Below are 17,528 nucleotides of genomic sequence, written 5' to 3'. Positions count from 1 at the left end.
AACATTTTTAAATATTATGGATACATTAACCATATGGAGTATTTGGTTTTGGGTAAATACAATGAACACATGAGCCAGGTCAATGAAGAACATCTCTGCTGACATGAAATGTGATACAATTGAAGCATCATAGTTTGGAGTCAGGCTGACCTGGGTTTGAATTCCAAGTCAACCTTTTACTAATTGAACGAGGACAAGGACAACTACTTCCCCAGAGCCTCCCAACCCTCACCTGTCATACAGTGAGCATGAATGGTACACATGGCCAGGGCAAAGTGGAGCTCTCATGAGCAGTATATACATAGACCATTTAGTCTAATATCCAGCACATAGTAGGTACCAGAATATTTTAAGTATTAGTATCATCTTTTTTGTAGAAAAAAATTCTATAAAATACCTGGTACCGATAACAAATAATAACTATACTTGCGGTTATTAATGATTTTGTTGTTTATCTCAGCAACCTTAGGGGTTAACTTCAAACTATTTCTAATAATATTTCTAAAATTATGCCATGATAAAAAAGGAACTGAATGGAATGCATAGATACAAGAAAAATGAAAATGGTCAATGACAAAACAACAAAGATATAAAATCATCTGGCAGTTATGCATTTTTACTCACATCAATATAGCTGGCATTTATATAATTTGACCCTGCGTCTCCATTTATATCAGAGAGTTCAACACGGTTATAATCATCTGTCCAAAGAAAAGAAATATAAATAAATGAAATAATGAAAAATCAAATAGCCTAAATATATGGAAATCCCATTCTCAATGAGTACGTACAAGGAAGGATGTCAACATAACGGTTTTTATTCTGGTTAAAGGGTTTTCGAGCATCCTTGATAGAAAACTTGCTGAACACCCGTGGAATGCTCTGAAAGACATAAAGATACTTTGAGTCCAGGCAGATTCAAGAAATATAATTTTCCCCTTGACACTTGTCATTTTGAGCAAAAGAAACATCCTAAAACGTATTTCCTTCATGCTGATAAGCAAGCTGTGTCATGTAATTGAAATTAACATTTTTAGAAATTATGCAAAAAAAAAAAAAAAACCTAAAAAATGAATGTTGGGCTGGCCACTTTGAGAGTAAAACCCACAAGTGAGAGTAAATTCAGAATTAATTACCACTGTAAAATTCATTTAGAAACACAAACTTGGATATTTACCTAGACTATAAGTACAAAACTGGCCAAATATGTTTTGTGTCACAACCTCAAAACTGATAATGATACAATGAAGAATTATTTTTGAAATGTTTACTTATTTCATGACTATAAGTATCTCTTCTGTTCTGAAATTTCTTAATAATCTCTGCTTTGACTATGCTGCAGTATTAAGTGGGATAAACTACAAAGGCAAATAGTTATGTAATACATTTGAAATGGAATGATCTTGACAATTGAGTAAATTTCTCATCATATATCAAGAGGAGCACGCACCTGAAATTCAGCCAGAAAAAGTCTTCCTTCATCAGCAATCTTCCTCTTGTAAGTTTCCAGCAAAATATCGGCATGGATTGGCTCTACACTCATCAGCTGTTTTTCATCATCTTTAAACATATTAAGGATTCATGACCAGGGTTATATCTATCTTTCAAGTGTTCATACAAATTCCATTAAATTTGTAGCTTGGATTAACCCTTTGCTCCTTTCCTCCTCACGCATATTCCATCTGGAAAATCTCCCTTGCCTACAAAGATTCACCTACAAACCCATGATTTCTAAATTTCGGGCTCCAGCCCTCTTTTGGGCTTTATATTAACCTTTCAGACCATCTCCCAGATTTTCCATACAGTTATCCCACATGTATCTCAAAGTCAAAATGTTCAAAGTAAAAATCATGTTTCCTTGACTCTAGTACTTCAAATCTCAGTAAACAAGATCACCATTCACAAAGTAACTTAAGATCGAAACTTCCACATGATCCAAGATATCCCCCTTCATCTCCATACCCAGTAGGTCACTGGGTGCTTTCGATCGCTCTGTGAGTGGTCAGGGGCAGACAGTCCTCCTCATGCACGCAACTACATCTTCCCAACTCCTCTCCTTGTCTCTAGTTTTTCCTTATGCTGACTTTTCTTTTAAACTGCCCCCAAAATTAGTCTTCTGAAATACCAACATGAGCAGGTAACTCCACTTGTTAAAAAATTGTAACACTATTATTAGTGTTCCATTGCCTAAATCTAATGTTTGACTACTTCATTAATAAAACAGTTACTATACTTATGTGCCTATATTATAGTTATTATTTTTTCCTTTTTCCTTTTTTAAGTTATTATGAAATTTTGTGCAGATAAGAGCATATGGTTAATACCCTGATAGTCAGGATTCAGCTTCATTCGATAGTCCCTTCACACTAAACTCTAAACAAGTTGTGCTTATCTGTTATGCCTCGAGGGTACAAAACACATTATATGCTACGCTTTTTTAATAACTTAGTAAGGAGTAAAATATATAGAGAGCTACAGTTGTGCATTGCTCCTAAAAAACAACAGTTTCAGAAGAATAAGAGAATGTAAACTGTCACACATATGAAAAATATGTTTCTTCTCTTCAGGTTAATGTTCTCTATCAGGTAAAGAAAGAAGATGTCTGTTAGGATTGCACATTTATCTTATTGTCTGTGGAAACAGTCTATCCAAATACTCTTAACAAATTAGCCATGTGCAGTTGTTTCTTTGGGTTGTTGGGGATCTCTGATATTCATTTGTTCTGAACTTAGAGCCACCATTGAGGTTAAATGGAGTTTGGGTAAGTTCTAATGCATGCAAACGGACAATCAGTATCAACTTTGACATAAAAGGCTTCTTTGACCCCTCCTATTCTGCACTGACACCCTGAAATTCATTCCCCTTCTCTACTTAGGGACTTGTAATTCTTGTACTCTTCATTCTTCCCTCTGTCTATCAGAACTAACATTTAGAACATTTTACCTTATTCATGCATGTATTCAAAGACATGCTTTGAATGTCATATACTCAGGTACTGGGGATAGAGCAGTGAAACGAGAAAGAAAAATCTCCCTGTCTTCATATCCCTAGCGTACATTCTAGTTAGGTGAGGAGAGTTATCAAACAAGTAAAATATATAATACAATATCAGGTAGTGATAGATTTTGCAATGGAAAATAAAGTCAAGGAACTCTAAAGAACCAATCAGTGAGCAAAATAAGCTTTTGCTTACTGATTTAGAACCTGCTCTTACAGAGGAAAACCTGTCAGAAGTTCAAATAAGACAGAGGAGTTCTTAAATTTTTGTGGTCTTGAATATGAGACAACAAATCATTTTCTTTATTGTAAACATAGTTTCAATCTTTATCTCCATCTCCTTTTACCAGATCCAAGATCACATTGAAAGAATTAAAGAAATAGTGTAAAAGTTGAAAAAGAAGAGAAAAAATAGAATTCCTTTTTCTCACCTAAGTCAAATTGCAATTTTTTTGTCATGCTCATGAATGAGCCTTTAGGGAAAAGCCACCATCCCATCCTGGCAGAGACTTGACCACACTTACCACTTCCTCCTCTATGAGACTTTCCATCTGGTCTTCCATACCCCACTCCCTCATTTGTTGATCTAATGTCTCCCCACAATCTTAGAAGACCCAGATGCCTGCCTTTCCCACGCAGCCTTCTATCTTTCCATAGCATCATATACATTCAATCACTATGGCATTTACCAAATGGCTTTCATACTTTCTCGATATTTCTGTTTTCCTCTATTAAAGTGTAAACCTTTTAAGAGCAGAGTCTATGGCCTATAATTGCCATGTTTTCAATGCTGGCACAATATTTGGCATATGCTGGGAAATTCATAGTACTTATTGATCTAAATAGAATATATATATATAATATATATTTATTTTATTTATATTTTACATATATATATAGAGAGAGAGAGAGACAAAGAGAGAGAATAAATGAATTTAAGTTTCATGATTGTATCAACAGAGGAAGTCCAAATTATATTTTTTAAAATGTTGAATTCTTATTTAAAATGAATGGATTCAAATGTGAAGGGGATATTCACCAGTAAAAAATATCTCCACTTACCCCTTTCAACAAGTATAACCTCTTCTTCCATATTGCTGTGAAAATAAGAAATGGAAGTTTATATATATTTTAAAGAAGCATAGAGTTCAGTTGGGATTCAATTTATATTTAGTGAATGTGTTGAGGAAGGAGGGAATGGAGACAGGGAGGATAATGGAGACAGGAAGGAGAAGAGAGGAGGGGAAGGGAGGAAGGGAAGGGGAGAGAAGGGAGGAGGAATATGGCAGGGAAGGGCGGAAAGAATGAAGGAGAGGAGATGTTGGAGAGAGAGAGGAGAAAAGAAAAATTAAGGGAAGAAGAAACCAACTAGGAGTTGTCTGTTAAATGCAATTAAGTGACTAATTTTTTTGTTTTTCAATTCTTGTTTTTCATAAAATGTAGCTGTTCCTGGCCAAGGGAATGTATATAATTCCTTAGATAGTTCTCTCTTTCCTTTTTGCCTTTATCATTTCTAGATCCCTCTGACCTACTTTGTACTAAAAGAATAAATATTTATTCATTTCATTGGCTATTATTTTTAAAAATCCATAACATTATTAGTAAATGTAGAAACAATTAGTATTTACTAAAAACCAAGAAGACCACACTAAGTTTTTGATCGAAAGTTCACTGATGAACTGAACTTCATGCTACTTCCCCTTCTTTACTTAACGGGTTCTAAAGTTGCCCCATATATGGGTGCTTTCATCATTATTACTATTATTTTTCATTTTGAAATCAACTCTTACCTGGACCTCTTGTTGCGAAGGTCATAGATTTTATAGAGAACAACGAGGAGGGCTAGGAATGTCACAATGATCAGAAATACCAGAAATGTAATCAGTGCTCTAGAATTATCTAGAAGTAAAAAATAACACATGAAGAAGGTTTATTATGACAAATATTTAAGTGGATTTTTTAATATCACTTTAAAGTACTTTCATTTTGGGGTATCTGGGTGGCTCGGTGGGTTAAGCCTCTGCCTTTAGCTCAGGTCATGATCTCAGGGTCCTGGGATCGAGCCCCACATTGGACTCTCTGCTCAGTGAGGAACCTGTATTCCCCCCCTCTCTGCCTGCCTCGCTGCCTACTTGTGATCTCTCTGTCAAATAAAATCTTTAAAAAAAAATACTTTCATTTTAATATGTTATCTTCTTTTGAAGTTTTCAAAAAATAAAGTTTTTAGAATGAGACCAAATAGAAAAAATTCTTGATTTTGTGTATTTTGCCTACATTACTCAAAACAAACAAAAACACCTAATATTTTAAGGGAATAATTAGAATATAAAAGAGAAACTCTTTTCTTCCACCAGATACTGTTCCTTTATGCAACACAATCCTTTAGGCTTAATTCTCTTTCTTTCAGCATTCCATTTTGAAGGGATAAGAGAGATAATCTAGTTATTACAAATCTCGGAGAAAAACTCACATAGTTTAACTTCTGTGCAGAAGCAGATAGCTTCCCAAAAGGATCAGAAAGACTTCTGTTCTACAAAGATAAAACTTCTCATCCACTCACTAAGGCATAAAATCAATTAACCAAGGGACAAAAACTGTCTCATTCTACCATTAGGATTACTTATCCTGATGTAAATTCTCACCAGAGTTTAACATGAAATCATGCCCTTTCCTGGAGAAAAGGAAGACGAAAGAGAATACTCGTGGAGAACCACAGGCAGTAAACTCTTTGACCTCAGCAGTAGCAACTTCTTATTAGACACATTACCAGAGGCAAGAGAAACAAAAACAAATTATTGGGACTTCGTCAAGATTAAAACCTTCTGCACAGTGAAGGAAACAATCAACAGAGCCAAAAGGCAGCCTATGGAATGGGAGAAGATATTTATAAATGACATATCTGATAAAGTGTTAGGATCCAAAATTGATAAAGAATTTCTCAAACTCAACACCCCCCCCCCCAAAATAATCCCATTAAGAAATGGGCAGAAACATAGACATTTTTCCAAAGAAGATATCCAGATGGCTAACAGACAAATGAAAAGATGCTCAACATCACTCATCATTATGGAAATACAAGTCAAAACCACAATGAGATAACACCTCACACCTGTCAGAATGACTCTAAAATTAACAACACAGGAAACAACAGATGTTGGTGAGGAGGCAGAGAAAAAGGAACCCTCACACACTATTGGTGGGAATGCAAACTGGCGCAGCCACTCTGGAAAACAGTATGGATATTCCCCAAGAAGCTAAAAATAGAACTACCCTACCACCCAGCAATTGTACTACAAGGTATTTATCTAAAGGATATAAAAATACAGATTTGAAGGGGCACATGCGCCCTGATGTTTATAGCAGCATTATCAAAATACCTAAACTCTGGAAAGAGTCCATGTGTCATCAACTCATGAATGAATAAAGAAGATGTGAAAAAAATATATATATATTCATATATAAATTTGTTTATTACATATATGATGGAATATTACTTGGCCATCAAAAAGAATGAAATCTTGCCATTTGCAATGATGAGGATGGAGCTAGTGGGCTAAATGAAATAAGTCAGAGAAAGACAAATACCATATGATTTCACTCATGTGTGGAATTTAAGAAACAAAACAGATGAACATAGGGAAAGAGAAGGAAAAATAAAATAAGGTAGAAACAGAGATAGAGGCAAACTGTAAGAGACTCTTAACAGTAGGAAACAAACTGAGGGTTGCTGGAGGGGAGGTGAGTGGTGGGATGGACTAAATGGGTAATGGGCGTTAAGGAGGGCACTGTGATGAGCACTGAGTGTTATATGTAAGTGATGAGTTACTAAATTCTACTCCTAAAACCAGTACTACATACACTATATGTTAACTAACTTGAATTTAAATAAAACTTGGACAAATTTTTTAAAAAAAGAAATAAAAAATAGATGTTATATAAGTAAATAATAAAGTAAAATTCTATTTTAATAAACAGAAAAAATAATAATACAAAGAATCCTCAGTCAACAGCTCCTCTAAGGATCACAGCACTTCTCTAATCAACTTCTCCTATTGTCTCACTATGGCTTTGATCAGACTGCTGCTAAGAACCACACTCTTAAGGAAACTCTCAACAAGAGAGGGGGATTCCAAAATAATAAACTGATTTATAGTTTCCAAAATGTGACTAACAGAAGTGCCAAAAGGACTACAGAAAAAAAAAAAAAAGAGAGAGAGCAAAGAAAATTTCTCAGAGATATAAGTCTCCAGGACAAAAAAACCAATAGTATCCAGGAAAAGAAATGAAAAAAAAAGACCAATGCAAGACCAAGAATAAAGAGGAAACCCTAAAAGTTCCCAAGAGAACAAAAATATGAGAATATAGAAAAAGATTGAAAAATGGGAAGAGATTAGTACGTAATGCTGGCAGCGACTGAGTGGCTCAGTGTGATAAGCCTCTGCCTTTGGCTCAGGTCATGATCTCAGAGTCCTGGGATTGATCCCCCCCACTGCCCCGCTGCCGGCCTCTCTGCCTACTTGTGATCTGTCTCTCTCTCTGTCTGTCAAATAAATAAATAAAATTTTAAAAAAAGAAGAATAAAAAGAAAGTAATGCTGGATGCAGGAGAACAAAACAGAAATCCTTTTTAAATTCTTGATTTTTTAACTTAGAATTCTATGCCAGGTCAAAATATTGATCAAGTGCCAGGGTAGAATCAAGCATTTCATTTTTATATGTGCAAGCATTAAAATATTTTCTCCTTTCACTAGAGAATATATACAAGTAAATTTTTTTTAAAGTTAGATTCAGATGTAGCAATTCTAAAAGGGGAAACTAATGAAGGAAAATTTTACCTCAGCGGCTTAACTGTACATCTAGGGAGTCCAAATCAGAACAAGAAGAAAGGGGCCCCAGGAGTTCAATTGGAAATGTTGTCAAAATATAAATGAGGAAATCTTATGCTGGGGAAGCTCAGCAATACTTTTCTAGTATTTCTGGTTGGCAAGTGCCAGCCCCAGACCTCTCCTGGAGAAGATATCACTATTAAAATGTCATTATAACTATACCTTGGCTAATTGAATTTAAATTTTTAAAATAGTGTCTTACTGTTTATCTCTAATGACAATGCCATTGGGAGCAAAAAGTCAATAACTTTTTCTGCGTTACGGAAAAAGGACCTTGGGATAACTCTCTAGCCCCACTGACAGGGAAATCTGAGAGAAGTGAAATATTACCTGTGTTAAAAGGCTACATTGCCAATGGTGAAAATGATCCCTGATTGCTAAACTGCAGATGGATAGGGAAGTTTTTGTACCAACTACACGGTCCTGGGGGAAAGCCTAGCTTTAGGTTTTCCTGAATGGAGTAACCCAGGGCACATCTCATTTCTGGCCCTGGCCCTGTTGTCACATCTGGAAGCAGGACAGAGAGTGGGGAGTGGTGACAGGTACCTGTTATTTTCATTATCACGATGACATTTAAATTTAAGTGATTTTTAAAAAGATTTTATTTATTTATTTGGCAGACAGAGACACAAGTAGGCAGAGAGGCAGGCAGAGAGAGAAGAGGAAGCAGGCTCCCTGCTGAGCAGAGAGCCCGATGCGGGGCTCGATCCCAGGACCCTGAGATCATGACCTGAGCTGAAGGCAGAGGCTTTAACTCACAGAGCCACGCAGGTGCCCCTAGGTGATTTTTTTTTTCTGTCTGCAACTTTATTTTGATTTAAATATGTAAAATATTAATGATAAAAAAATCAAATAGGCATATTGTTATTAAGCATTATCTTGGCTTTAGTTATGTAAATCAGGACAGATTTTTTTCTAATGCCTACTTCTACCAAGCTTACCTTGGACTGACAGAATAAGATAAAATAAGTAACAATCTCCAAACAGTACACAAAACAAACATGAAAAAGTGTCATAAACCTAATCATAATTTAAGTCTATATAGATAAATCCTCTTGTGAATTATTTTATGAAATCAACAATCCTTGAATCCTTGAATCTCCTAATGGAATTTAAAATATTGTATTTCACAGGGAACAAACTGATGGTTGTCTGTGAGAAGAGGGGTGACGGGATGAGTAAAACCAGTGAGGGGAGTGGGAGGCACAGGCTTTCAGTTATGAAATGAATTAATCACCTGAGCAAAAGGCACAGCATAAGGAATAGAGCCAGTGATATTGTAATAGTGTTGCATGGTGATAGATGGTAGCCACACTTGAGGTGAACATAGTAAAGTATCGTTGTTAAATCACTATGTTGTACACCTGAAAATAATGTAACATTGTATGTCAACTATACTCAAAAATTAAAAATAAAATAAAATATTGTATTTTATTTACCTTTACATCTTTACAGGCAACTTAAAATATTGTTTATGGGAAATGTGAACATTTAAAAATTAAATATTAGTATGAATGAAAAATAAAACTTTGTGTTAATATATGTTTTGATGTAAATAAAATATAATAAACAGCCACGTAATGACTTACAAGATGTTGACCGAGAAACTCTTTTTGCAGGTCCATCAAAGTCCATATTGTTATAGTAGACCTGAATTTCAGTAGTAAAAGAGAAAAAATTTTCTAATGTAAATTTATTTATCATATTGAAACACATATATTACAATGCTATTTATTTTAATTTAAATATACAGGTTAACTTTCAAGTTGAAACCAAGATTATGGCAACATTTTGTTATCAAATATTTTTTAAAGACATTATTTAACAGTGAAAAAGATAAAAGAAATCTCAACCTATTTAGCTATAATCATAATAATAATAATGGTTATAATCAACAAGAATAAGTGAAACTGAAGGAATAAAATCCAACACAACAAAATATTCAAATCTTACCTTATATCTTTACATTTTCTTTAAAAGGGAAATTCTATCATACACTGTTTATAAGATTTATAAATAAAATGCACACACAATTTATAAAAATAAGTAGAAATAAGAATCACAATATTTATAATAAAGTGATATTTAATTCACAAGGATTAAAATGATAAAGATTGGCACCCTCAAGTGACATAGATTAAAATCTAGTGTTGACCTAATTAGCATAACTATCTGTGTCCGTAATACTGAATACAAATAAAACCAACACAATTTAGTGATACAAGGAAAGCTGAAAGGAGCAAGAAAGCAATAAGAGGCTTTGGCAAGAAACAAATTTAAGTAAAAATAAATCTGAATAGTATCATTAAAAGGTAAACATGACAAATTCGGAAAATATATATCTAAGTTTTTACCCTTTGGTAAGATTTGACAAATATAGTACTCACGGAATATTTAAAAACATTCATGATATATTGAGCTGTAAAAAATACTTTATAAATTCCAAAAAGTAGGAATTGTAAAAGCTAAATATCTTTTAAAATCTAACAATTAATAATAATAAAAATCCAAGCACCAAACATGTAAAAACACTCTCTTTAAAAACAGATAAATGAAAAATTCTTCCTAATTGCAGTTATAAATTCCTTGGAAATTATCAATAATAAAAACATTCTACTCTAAAAATCTACTTGTTAAATTTTATGTCAGTCATTCAAAAATTTATCTGTAATAAATATCACAGATATGGTTTACAGCCAAAATTTTACCAAAGGACAGTTCATAGATTTCTTTTGTTTTGTTTTGTTTTTAGAAAATAAAAAAGGAAAGAAATGGACAAAAAACCACTTTCAATTTTAAATTACCAAAACATAAAAATAAATCTACAAAAAAGAAAAGTAATAAATTAAGAATGATAAAAACAACTTTATTATTCTATCAACCAGAGATCACAGTGATGATGAAAACCAAAATGACTGGTACCTTGTGATGGCATAAATGTTGTAGCAGAAACAGAAAGAAACATGAAAATGAATTATGGTACATGCAATGAAGAAAGCAAGAGACAATCTTTTGGAGGGTAGGGAAAAATGGATAACTAGATAATAATATACTAATTTGAATTTGAAGATTGTATTTTAATATGATGTTTATATATATTTTTCCAGAGTAACTTATATTGACAAATGGGAAAAGAAAATTCTAGAAAGAGAGAAGAGCATCAAGTAAAGTACCTGTACAGATGTGGTTGAGAAACTGAAAAGAAACGTAGCTTAATGGGTGCTAGAAAACTAATGGGAGATGACGTATAATGGACGTGAAATGCAATAACAAAATATTTCTTTTACATGGACTATTCCTTGAAAAAATAAATATCACCTTCACAAAGTGTAAAATATGTGTAAAGAACAATAATATTGGAAGAAAATGTAAATGGTTCAGAAGGAATTCCTGTGTTAAAAGGATTAAAACAAATTATTCAGAGAACAAATCATCCCTATATTAAAGTTATAAAATGTACAAAAACAGGAAAATGTCTCTGATATGCTTTATCAGGTTAGCATAACCTTTGTACCAAAATATATTAAGAATGGAGCATGCCCACACCTATACCAAATGGCTATGCCCACTACTTCTACCCACTTATTGAATGGTCTCATTTATGAATATCCATTCATAAAGACTTAAAAAAATTAAGCCATTGAATTCAATAATACTTTCAGGAAATAATACATAACAACAGAGCAAGATTTTTTTCTTAGAATGTGACATGGTTTAGCATTACAAAACCTATTACTATAATTCACCATATAAACAAATAACATCATGTCATCACAACCATGGCATCATCTAATATAGTACAATAAAAACATGTGATAAAGTCTAACCTATATCTCTGATTAAACAGAGAAACAACAAGAAAGTTTATATATTTATATATATTATTATATATACATAAACATTTCTTTAAATGATTAAAGATATGAAGCCAGTTGCCAACATTATATTGAACAGTCAACTGTAGACTGTTTAAATGTCCATCAAATCAGAAATAAAACTGATAAATTTGACTGAATAAAAAGAAAAGGAAAAATTGTATATGACTTAGTGTTCTAAATAAAATTAAAAAGCAAACTGCAAGTCAGAAACAAAATTTGCAACTTATATGAACAAAGACTTTCATATCATCAATATCCAACTTTCCCAAATAAAACTGGGCAAAGGAGGTAAAAAGTATGGTAACACAAGACCAATAACAGCAACAACAAAAACCATGTTTATCTTCATCAGTAAATAAAGAAACTCCATTCAAACAAAAAGAGATGTAAATAGTATATTTCACCTACTACACATCAAAGAAAAAGAAGGGCATGCCCAGTATTGTGAGACTTAACAGCAGTCACTTCATATACTGTTATGAGAAGAGTAATTTGGTAACTTAGAGGGAAAAAAATTATCACAAAAATTCTTAAAATACATGTAAATTATTTTTAAACCAATACATTTATTTCCAGGAATTTATTTAAACTGAAGTGATTAAAGACAGATTCAAAGAATTTTCTGTTTACCAGTAAGTGTGTTTATTGATTATTGTCTACAACGGAGATGAAAACAAGCACAGTTAATAGAATGTGATGAAGCCCTAGGATAGAATCTTACACAGCAATTAAAAATTGCATAGTAGCAGAATATTTAACATGGAAAACTGTTCATGATATAGAGATATGTAAAAAACTATTGTTCAAAATATTGATAATATATGTGCTGAATGTATATAAATATGCATTACACATTATGGAAGTTGTGAGGTAATGGAAAATATATACTGGTCTTTGCCCTTGGTTCCTGGCATAGAATTTCTGAAATCCTTATAATTTCCCTGGTGGTACGAGTGTCTTTCATTCTAACGAGGTGATTAGTCACTGGAAAGATAAAGCCATGAGTAGAAGTTTGGAATTTTCAGTCCCACCTCTCATTCTCTTGAGAAGGTAGAAGGGCTGAAAATGAAGTTAATGATTGAGCACATCTACATGATGAAGGCTCCTTAAAATCTCCAAGATAGCTCCAAGATTTGGGGAGCTATCAGGTTGGTGAACACATCTACATCGGGAGAATGGTACATCCCAACTTCATGGAGACAGACGGTGCTGTACTTCTGAAGGGGCCTTCTCAGACATCACCCTTTCTCTTCATCTGACTGCATCTATATCCTTTATCACATCCTTTAATAAATTGGTATAAATAAATAAATAAATAAATGTGAATAAGAGTTTCCCTGAGTTCTGTGGGCCACGCAAACAGTCAGACCTGAGGAGAGGGTCATGGGAATGCCCAATTTACCACACTGAACAAAAGTTGAGGGTAACCTAGGGACCAGCTACTTGCAGTTGGCATCTGAAGAGGAATAGGAACAGTCTGGTGGGACCAATCCCTTCACCAGTGGAATCTGCCACTGTCTCCAGATACGTAGTGTCAGATTTGAATTAAATTGTAGGACACCCAGCTGGTGCCACAAAGACTTGTTGATGTAGAGAAAAGGCTCCACACATTTTGTGACTGGAAGTGTCAGTTTAGTGTTGCATGTGAAGAGTACAGGAGACTCACAGAGAAGAACACACAAGAGAAGACTGAACTGAGGTTTTCCCCTACAACCAGGCGAAAGACTGAGTTTTTTCATTTTAGGAGTACATTCACAAAATAGGATCAGTGCACAGTAAGCTTATAGATGAATTTTTTAATTCTCTATGTTGACCTGTATTTCTTAATATTTATTTCTACTCTTTTCCAACCTCAGTGTACCTGTAAAATATTTTGTAATTAAAAAAGTCATGTTAATAAAGATAAATTCAAGGTAAAGGAAAGGTTTGACAAATTAATAATCCACTGCATGAAAATGTTGTGCTTCTTGACAGAGGAGCAATAATTTTGCTTTAAGTAAATAATATTGAAGGTCAAAAATATTCCCCCCAAAATATTTGTTTGAAACCACTGTTTTTAGAACTAGGGATTCAAAGATTGAAGTCAAATATTTAAGACTTCAAAGTTTGATTTCATTAGACACAGTTTCCAAACTCACATGAACACTGGTCTTAGTATGATTTACATATGACATGACAATCGTTATAATGTATATCAGTACTATAGTGATTATAGAAATTAAAATCTTACCTCAAATTCATATGTTGTTGAATATTGAAGATCTTCTACATAGAAATTACAAGATTGTGATTTATTATTTTTAACATCACTACCTCCAGTTTTGACTTTCAGATGGTAGCTGCCATTGTTGGGGCCATTATATCTGGTAGGAGGCTTACAAGTCACAATTATACTATTATCTGTTTTCAGTAAAGCTTGTAGGTTGTTGACTGGGTCTGGAGCTATCAAAATGAAGAAAGATTTGTTACTTGAATCACTTTGTAAATGCATATTAAAATTACTTGGCAATGTAAATGTACAATGTAAATTATTGTAAGTGTGAATTTGGTGGTTATAGATGAGAAAGTTATAATAGTACATCCATCAAAATGTTGTACCAAAACACCTAAAAATAAATCACCTAGTCATTCAGTGAATATTAGCATCTGTGTTGTACTTGAAATCATGAGAGTTTATGCTATCCCCTATGGGGAGTATGTAGAATTATAGAATAGAAGGAAAGAGAGGAAGGTGAAGGAAGGTGAAGGGGAGGGGAAGAAAAGGGCAAGGAGAAAAGAAAGGATGATATGGGGACTCTGAAGGTTTACATACAGTCCAGCACCTGCATTGTTTTAAGATTTTGATTTTTCAGTAACCTCCACACCCAACATGGGGCTCAAACTCCCAATCCCAAAATCAAGAGTTGCACTGTACCAACTGAACCAGCCAGATGTCCCAGCTTCTCCATCCTTGAGAAGCTTATGTTATCCTAGTAACCACCTACCTGGCTGCATTCTTTAGGAGCAGCAACAAATTATCTTCATCTTTTGTGACTTCACAGAGATTTAGAAAAATAATAAAACCATAAAGTTCAAGGATCTGGACTTTTAAAACCAGAAACTGAATGACTTTAAATTTCACTAAGAGCATTCTGCGCCCAGCCCTAAATGACAAAATTTTCTTCATAAGCCTGGTGCCAGTTAGGATCTCTGTACCTTACACAGGGCTATTTCTTCCTTCCTGACTTAGTGGAGTTAACATTCACCTCAGAGATAGATCTAGCTTTAGATCTTGGAAACTATGGAAACATCATACAGGTGGCAAGAGGCAAATGCCTTTGAAAGGAAACCTCAAATGGAAAATGTGCCAAAAAAATAAAAGAGTAGGTAGTTCAGTATAACAAAGAGAAGAAAATGCCAATAAAATGTTATGTTTTATAGGACGTATTGTGAGGTAAGCAGAGGTCAGCAAGTGAACACTTTGCTTTCAAAGTGAGACATTATTAGGTGTCTGACTACAATTGATATTTCTAGATGATAAAGAAAACAACAGATAATGCATTTCTATCTAAGTTGATTAGGTACCTAAATTGCCTGAAACCTTAAAAATTGTACCTGTTAATATGCCCTCTGCTTCATTCTTACAATCCCATGATGATATATGAGATACACAGAAAAACCAGGATAACAGTTGTGAAATTACTGTATTTTAAATTATTATAAACCCTAGATGTTAACACATGTGCCATCTCAATGTGTTTCCTAAATGAAGCATAAAGACAGATGGATTGTATACTCAAAATTTTACACTTTGCACCTTGCCATTCACAGAAAGAAGCATCAAAGCATAGAACTTACCTATTGCTGCTGTTCGACATACAATCTCCACAGGAATTCCATAACGTTGTACTTTTCCAGTGGCATACGCATTTAATGATACCTTGTAGTTTTCATAAGGTACCAAATTTGACAATCTATATTGGGTCTTCATATAATCCAGATTTATGCATTCTTTATTTTTATCATGGGGAAAAACGTAAACATTTATTAAGTCATTAAAAGTCAGGATTGCCACATATTTAATTTGGACTCTACATTAAATTATTTTTTAAAAAATTTTATGTATTTATTTTGACAGAGAGAGAGAGAAAGACAGTGAGAGAGGGAACACAAGCAGGGGGAGTGAAGAGGGAGAAGCAGACTTCCCGCCAAGCAGGGAGCCTGATGCGGGGCTCTGAGCAGAAGTCAGAAGCTTAACGACTGAGCCACCCAGGTGCCCCTCTACATTAAATCATTTTGAACCAACTCCAAACTGAGAGATTGAGAAAGATATACATCCTTGGTATTCAGAAGTACTGTATATACAATTATTAACAAATGTATTGAACAAATTCATTTATTATAAAAAAAACTCAAATATTCAAAAATATAATTTCATATAATTGATTTGGAACATAAAATATTTAACAAGTTCAAGTATATTTGTGAAGGTGGTGTCCTTCCTTTCTGAGAAAACACAGCCCACAATGACTTTTATGAAAGTCTTGAGTTGTATTGTTTTAGAAAGAGTACTTTTTAGGGCAGGTAGGATCTTGTTTAAATATGTTTGGCATTCAAGCAGAAGAGTTAGCATTTGTTGAATTGAAAATTCACTAGCCACCATTTTTGAGTAGCCAAAGGTATCAATCAAAACTTATTAAAAGACAACCAGGATGTAATTAAAGGAAGATTAAAGTTGGCAGCATGATGCTGGCCAGCAATTAGAGTGATAATAGTAATAATAATAATAAGGTTGATGATAAAAGATAATGACTAGATCATTCTGTGTGCCAAGCACGATTTTACTTGGTATACATGAATGAATTAGCCATCACCACAATTCTATAGGCTGGCTCTCTTAGTTTCATCCAATTTTACAGATGAGAAAACTGAGCCATAGAAATGTGAAGCAATCAGTCTATGATCTCACAGGAAAGGAGGAACAGAGTGAGGATGAGACCCAAGCATTGAGGTTCTAGGGTCTATGCTCTTGCCTTCACCACTGTGCATACTGTCTGCTGTGGAAGAAGGGACAAAGGTTTGCAGTGGGGCCAAGCTGGTTTTGAACCTGGATACTTCACTTTTCTGGTCCAGCTTGACATGCCTATGGATTTGCAGAAACAGTATAAGATCTAATCCGTTAATTTCTTGTCTCAGTTACTTATCCATAGTATTGAGATTGTAGTAATATCTCGACCTTACCATGGAATGCTAAATAAGTAAGACAAAATGACTCTTCTAAACTGATTAAATGTCTATTTTCTCAGAAATCCCCAAAGCGGGAGTTAATTGATTTATACCTGACAGCTCAGTTCTACTCTATCCCTAGTGAGAATTCTATGTGAGGTCAGGAAAGGTGTTAGCTCAAGAGAGGGGCAGGTATAACTCTCCCTGACCCCTCACTCAAAACTTCTACTCACTCCTTATATAGGATATGACTGTTAGAACAATACCAGATAAAATCTAAACATCAAGATGCTATTTTCAAGGTCCCTCTGGCTCCCATTTAGTGACCTAATTTTGTATGTTTGCTTATGTAACCTGAAAACCATTCTGCTTCAAAATGATTGATTTATGTACTTCTGTAAAGATTTTATCTTAGCAAATTTGATAGAAGTCAAATTGATGATTTAATTTATAAGAATGTGTTGTTCAAAAGATACTGCTGTTTGGGATTAAAGTTTTCAGTGCTTAGAAGGGTGGTTGGGAATGTTCATTTCTTTTTTTTTTTTTTTTTTAAAGATTTTATT

General features: G+C 33.9%; 1 protein-coding gene across 4 annotated transcripts in view; it reads right to left on the bottom strand.

Annotated features, from left to right (window-relative positions):
• PTPRC (protein tyrosine phosphatase receptor type C) overlaps window positions 1-17,528 on the bottom strand; it is a 125,641-nt gene that overhangs the window by 22,844 nt on the left and 85,269 nt on the right. For all 4 annotated transcript variants that reach the window (XM_044267547.1, XM_044267548.1, XM_044267549.1 and 1 more), the window contains 8 exons: window positions 15,598-15,750; window positions 13,991-14,202; window positions 9,472-9,532; window positions 4,788-4,896; window positions 4,060-4,094; window positions 1,451-1,560; window positions 792-882; window positions 625-701 (listed from right to left, as the gene is read on the bottom strand). In XM_044267547.1, coding sequence (XP_044123482.1) covers window positions 625-701; window positions 792-882; window positions 1,451-1,560; window positions 4,060-4,094; window positions 4,788-4,896; window positions 9,472-9,532; window positions 13,991-14,202; window positions 15,598-15,750 — 848 coding nt within the window. The remainder of the gene's footprint in view (window positions 1-624; window positions 702-791; window positions 883-1,450; window positions 1,561-4,059; window positions 4,095-4,787; window positions 4,897-9,471; window positions 9,533-13,990; window positions 14,203-15,597; window positions 15,751-17,528) is intronic.

This window comes from Neovison vison, chromosome 10, assembly GCF_020171115.1.
Source record: "Neovison vison isolate M4711 chromosome 10, ASM_NN_V1, whole genome shotgun sequence".
Taxonomy (NCBI): domain Eukaryota; kingdom Metazoa; phylum Chordata; class Mammalia; order Carnivora; family Mustelidae; genus Neogale; species Neogale vison.
Note: the sequence above shows the minus strand (reverse complement) of the source record. Positions and strands in the feature narration are given on the sequence as shown.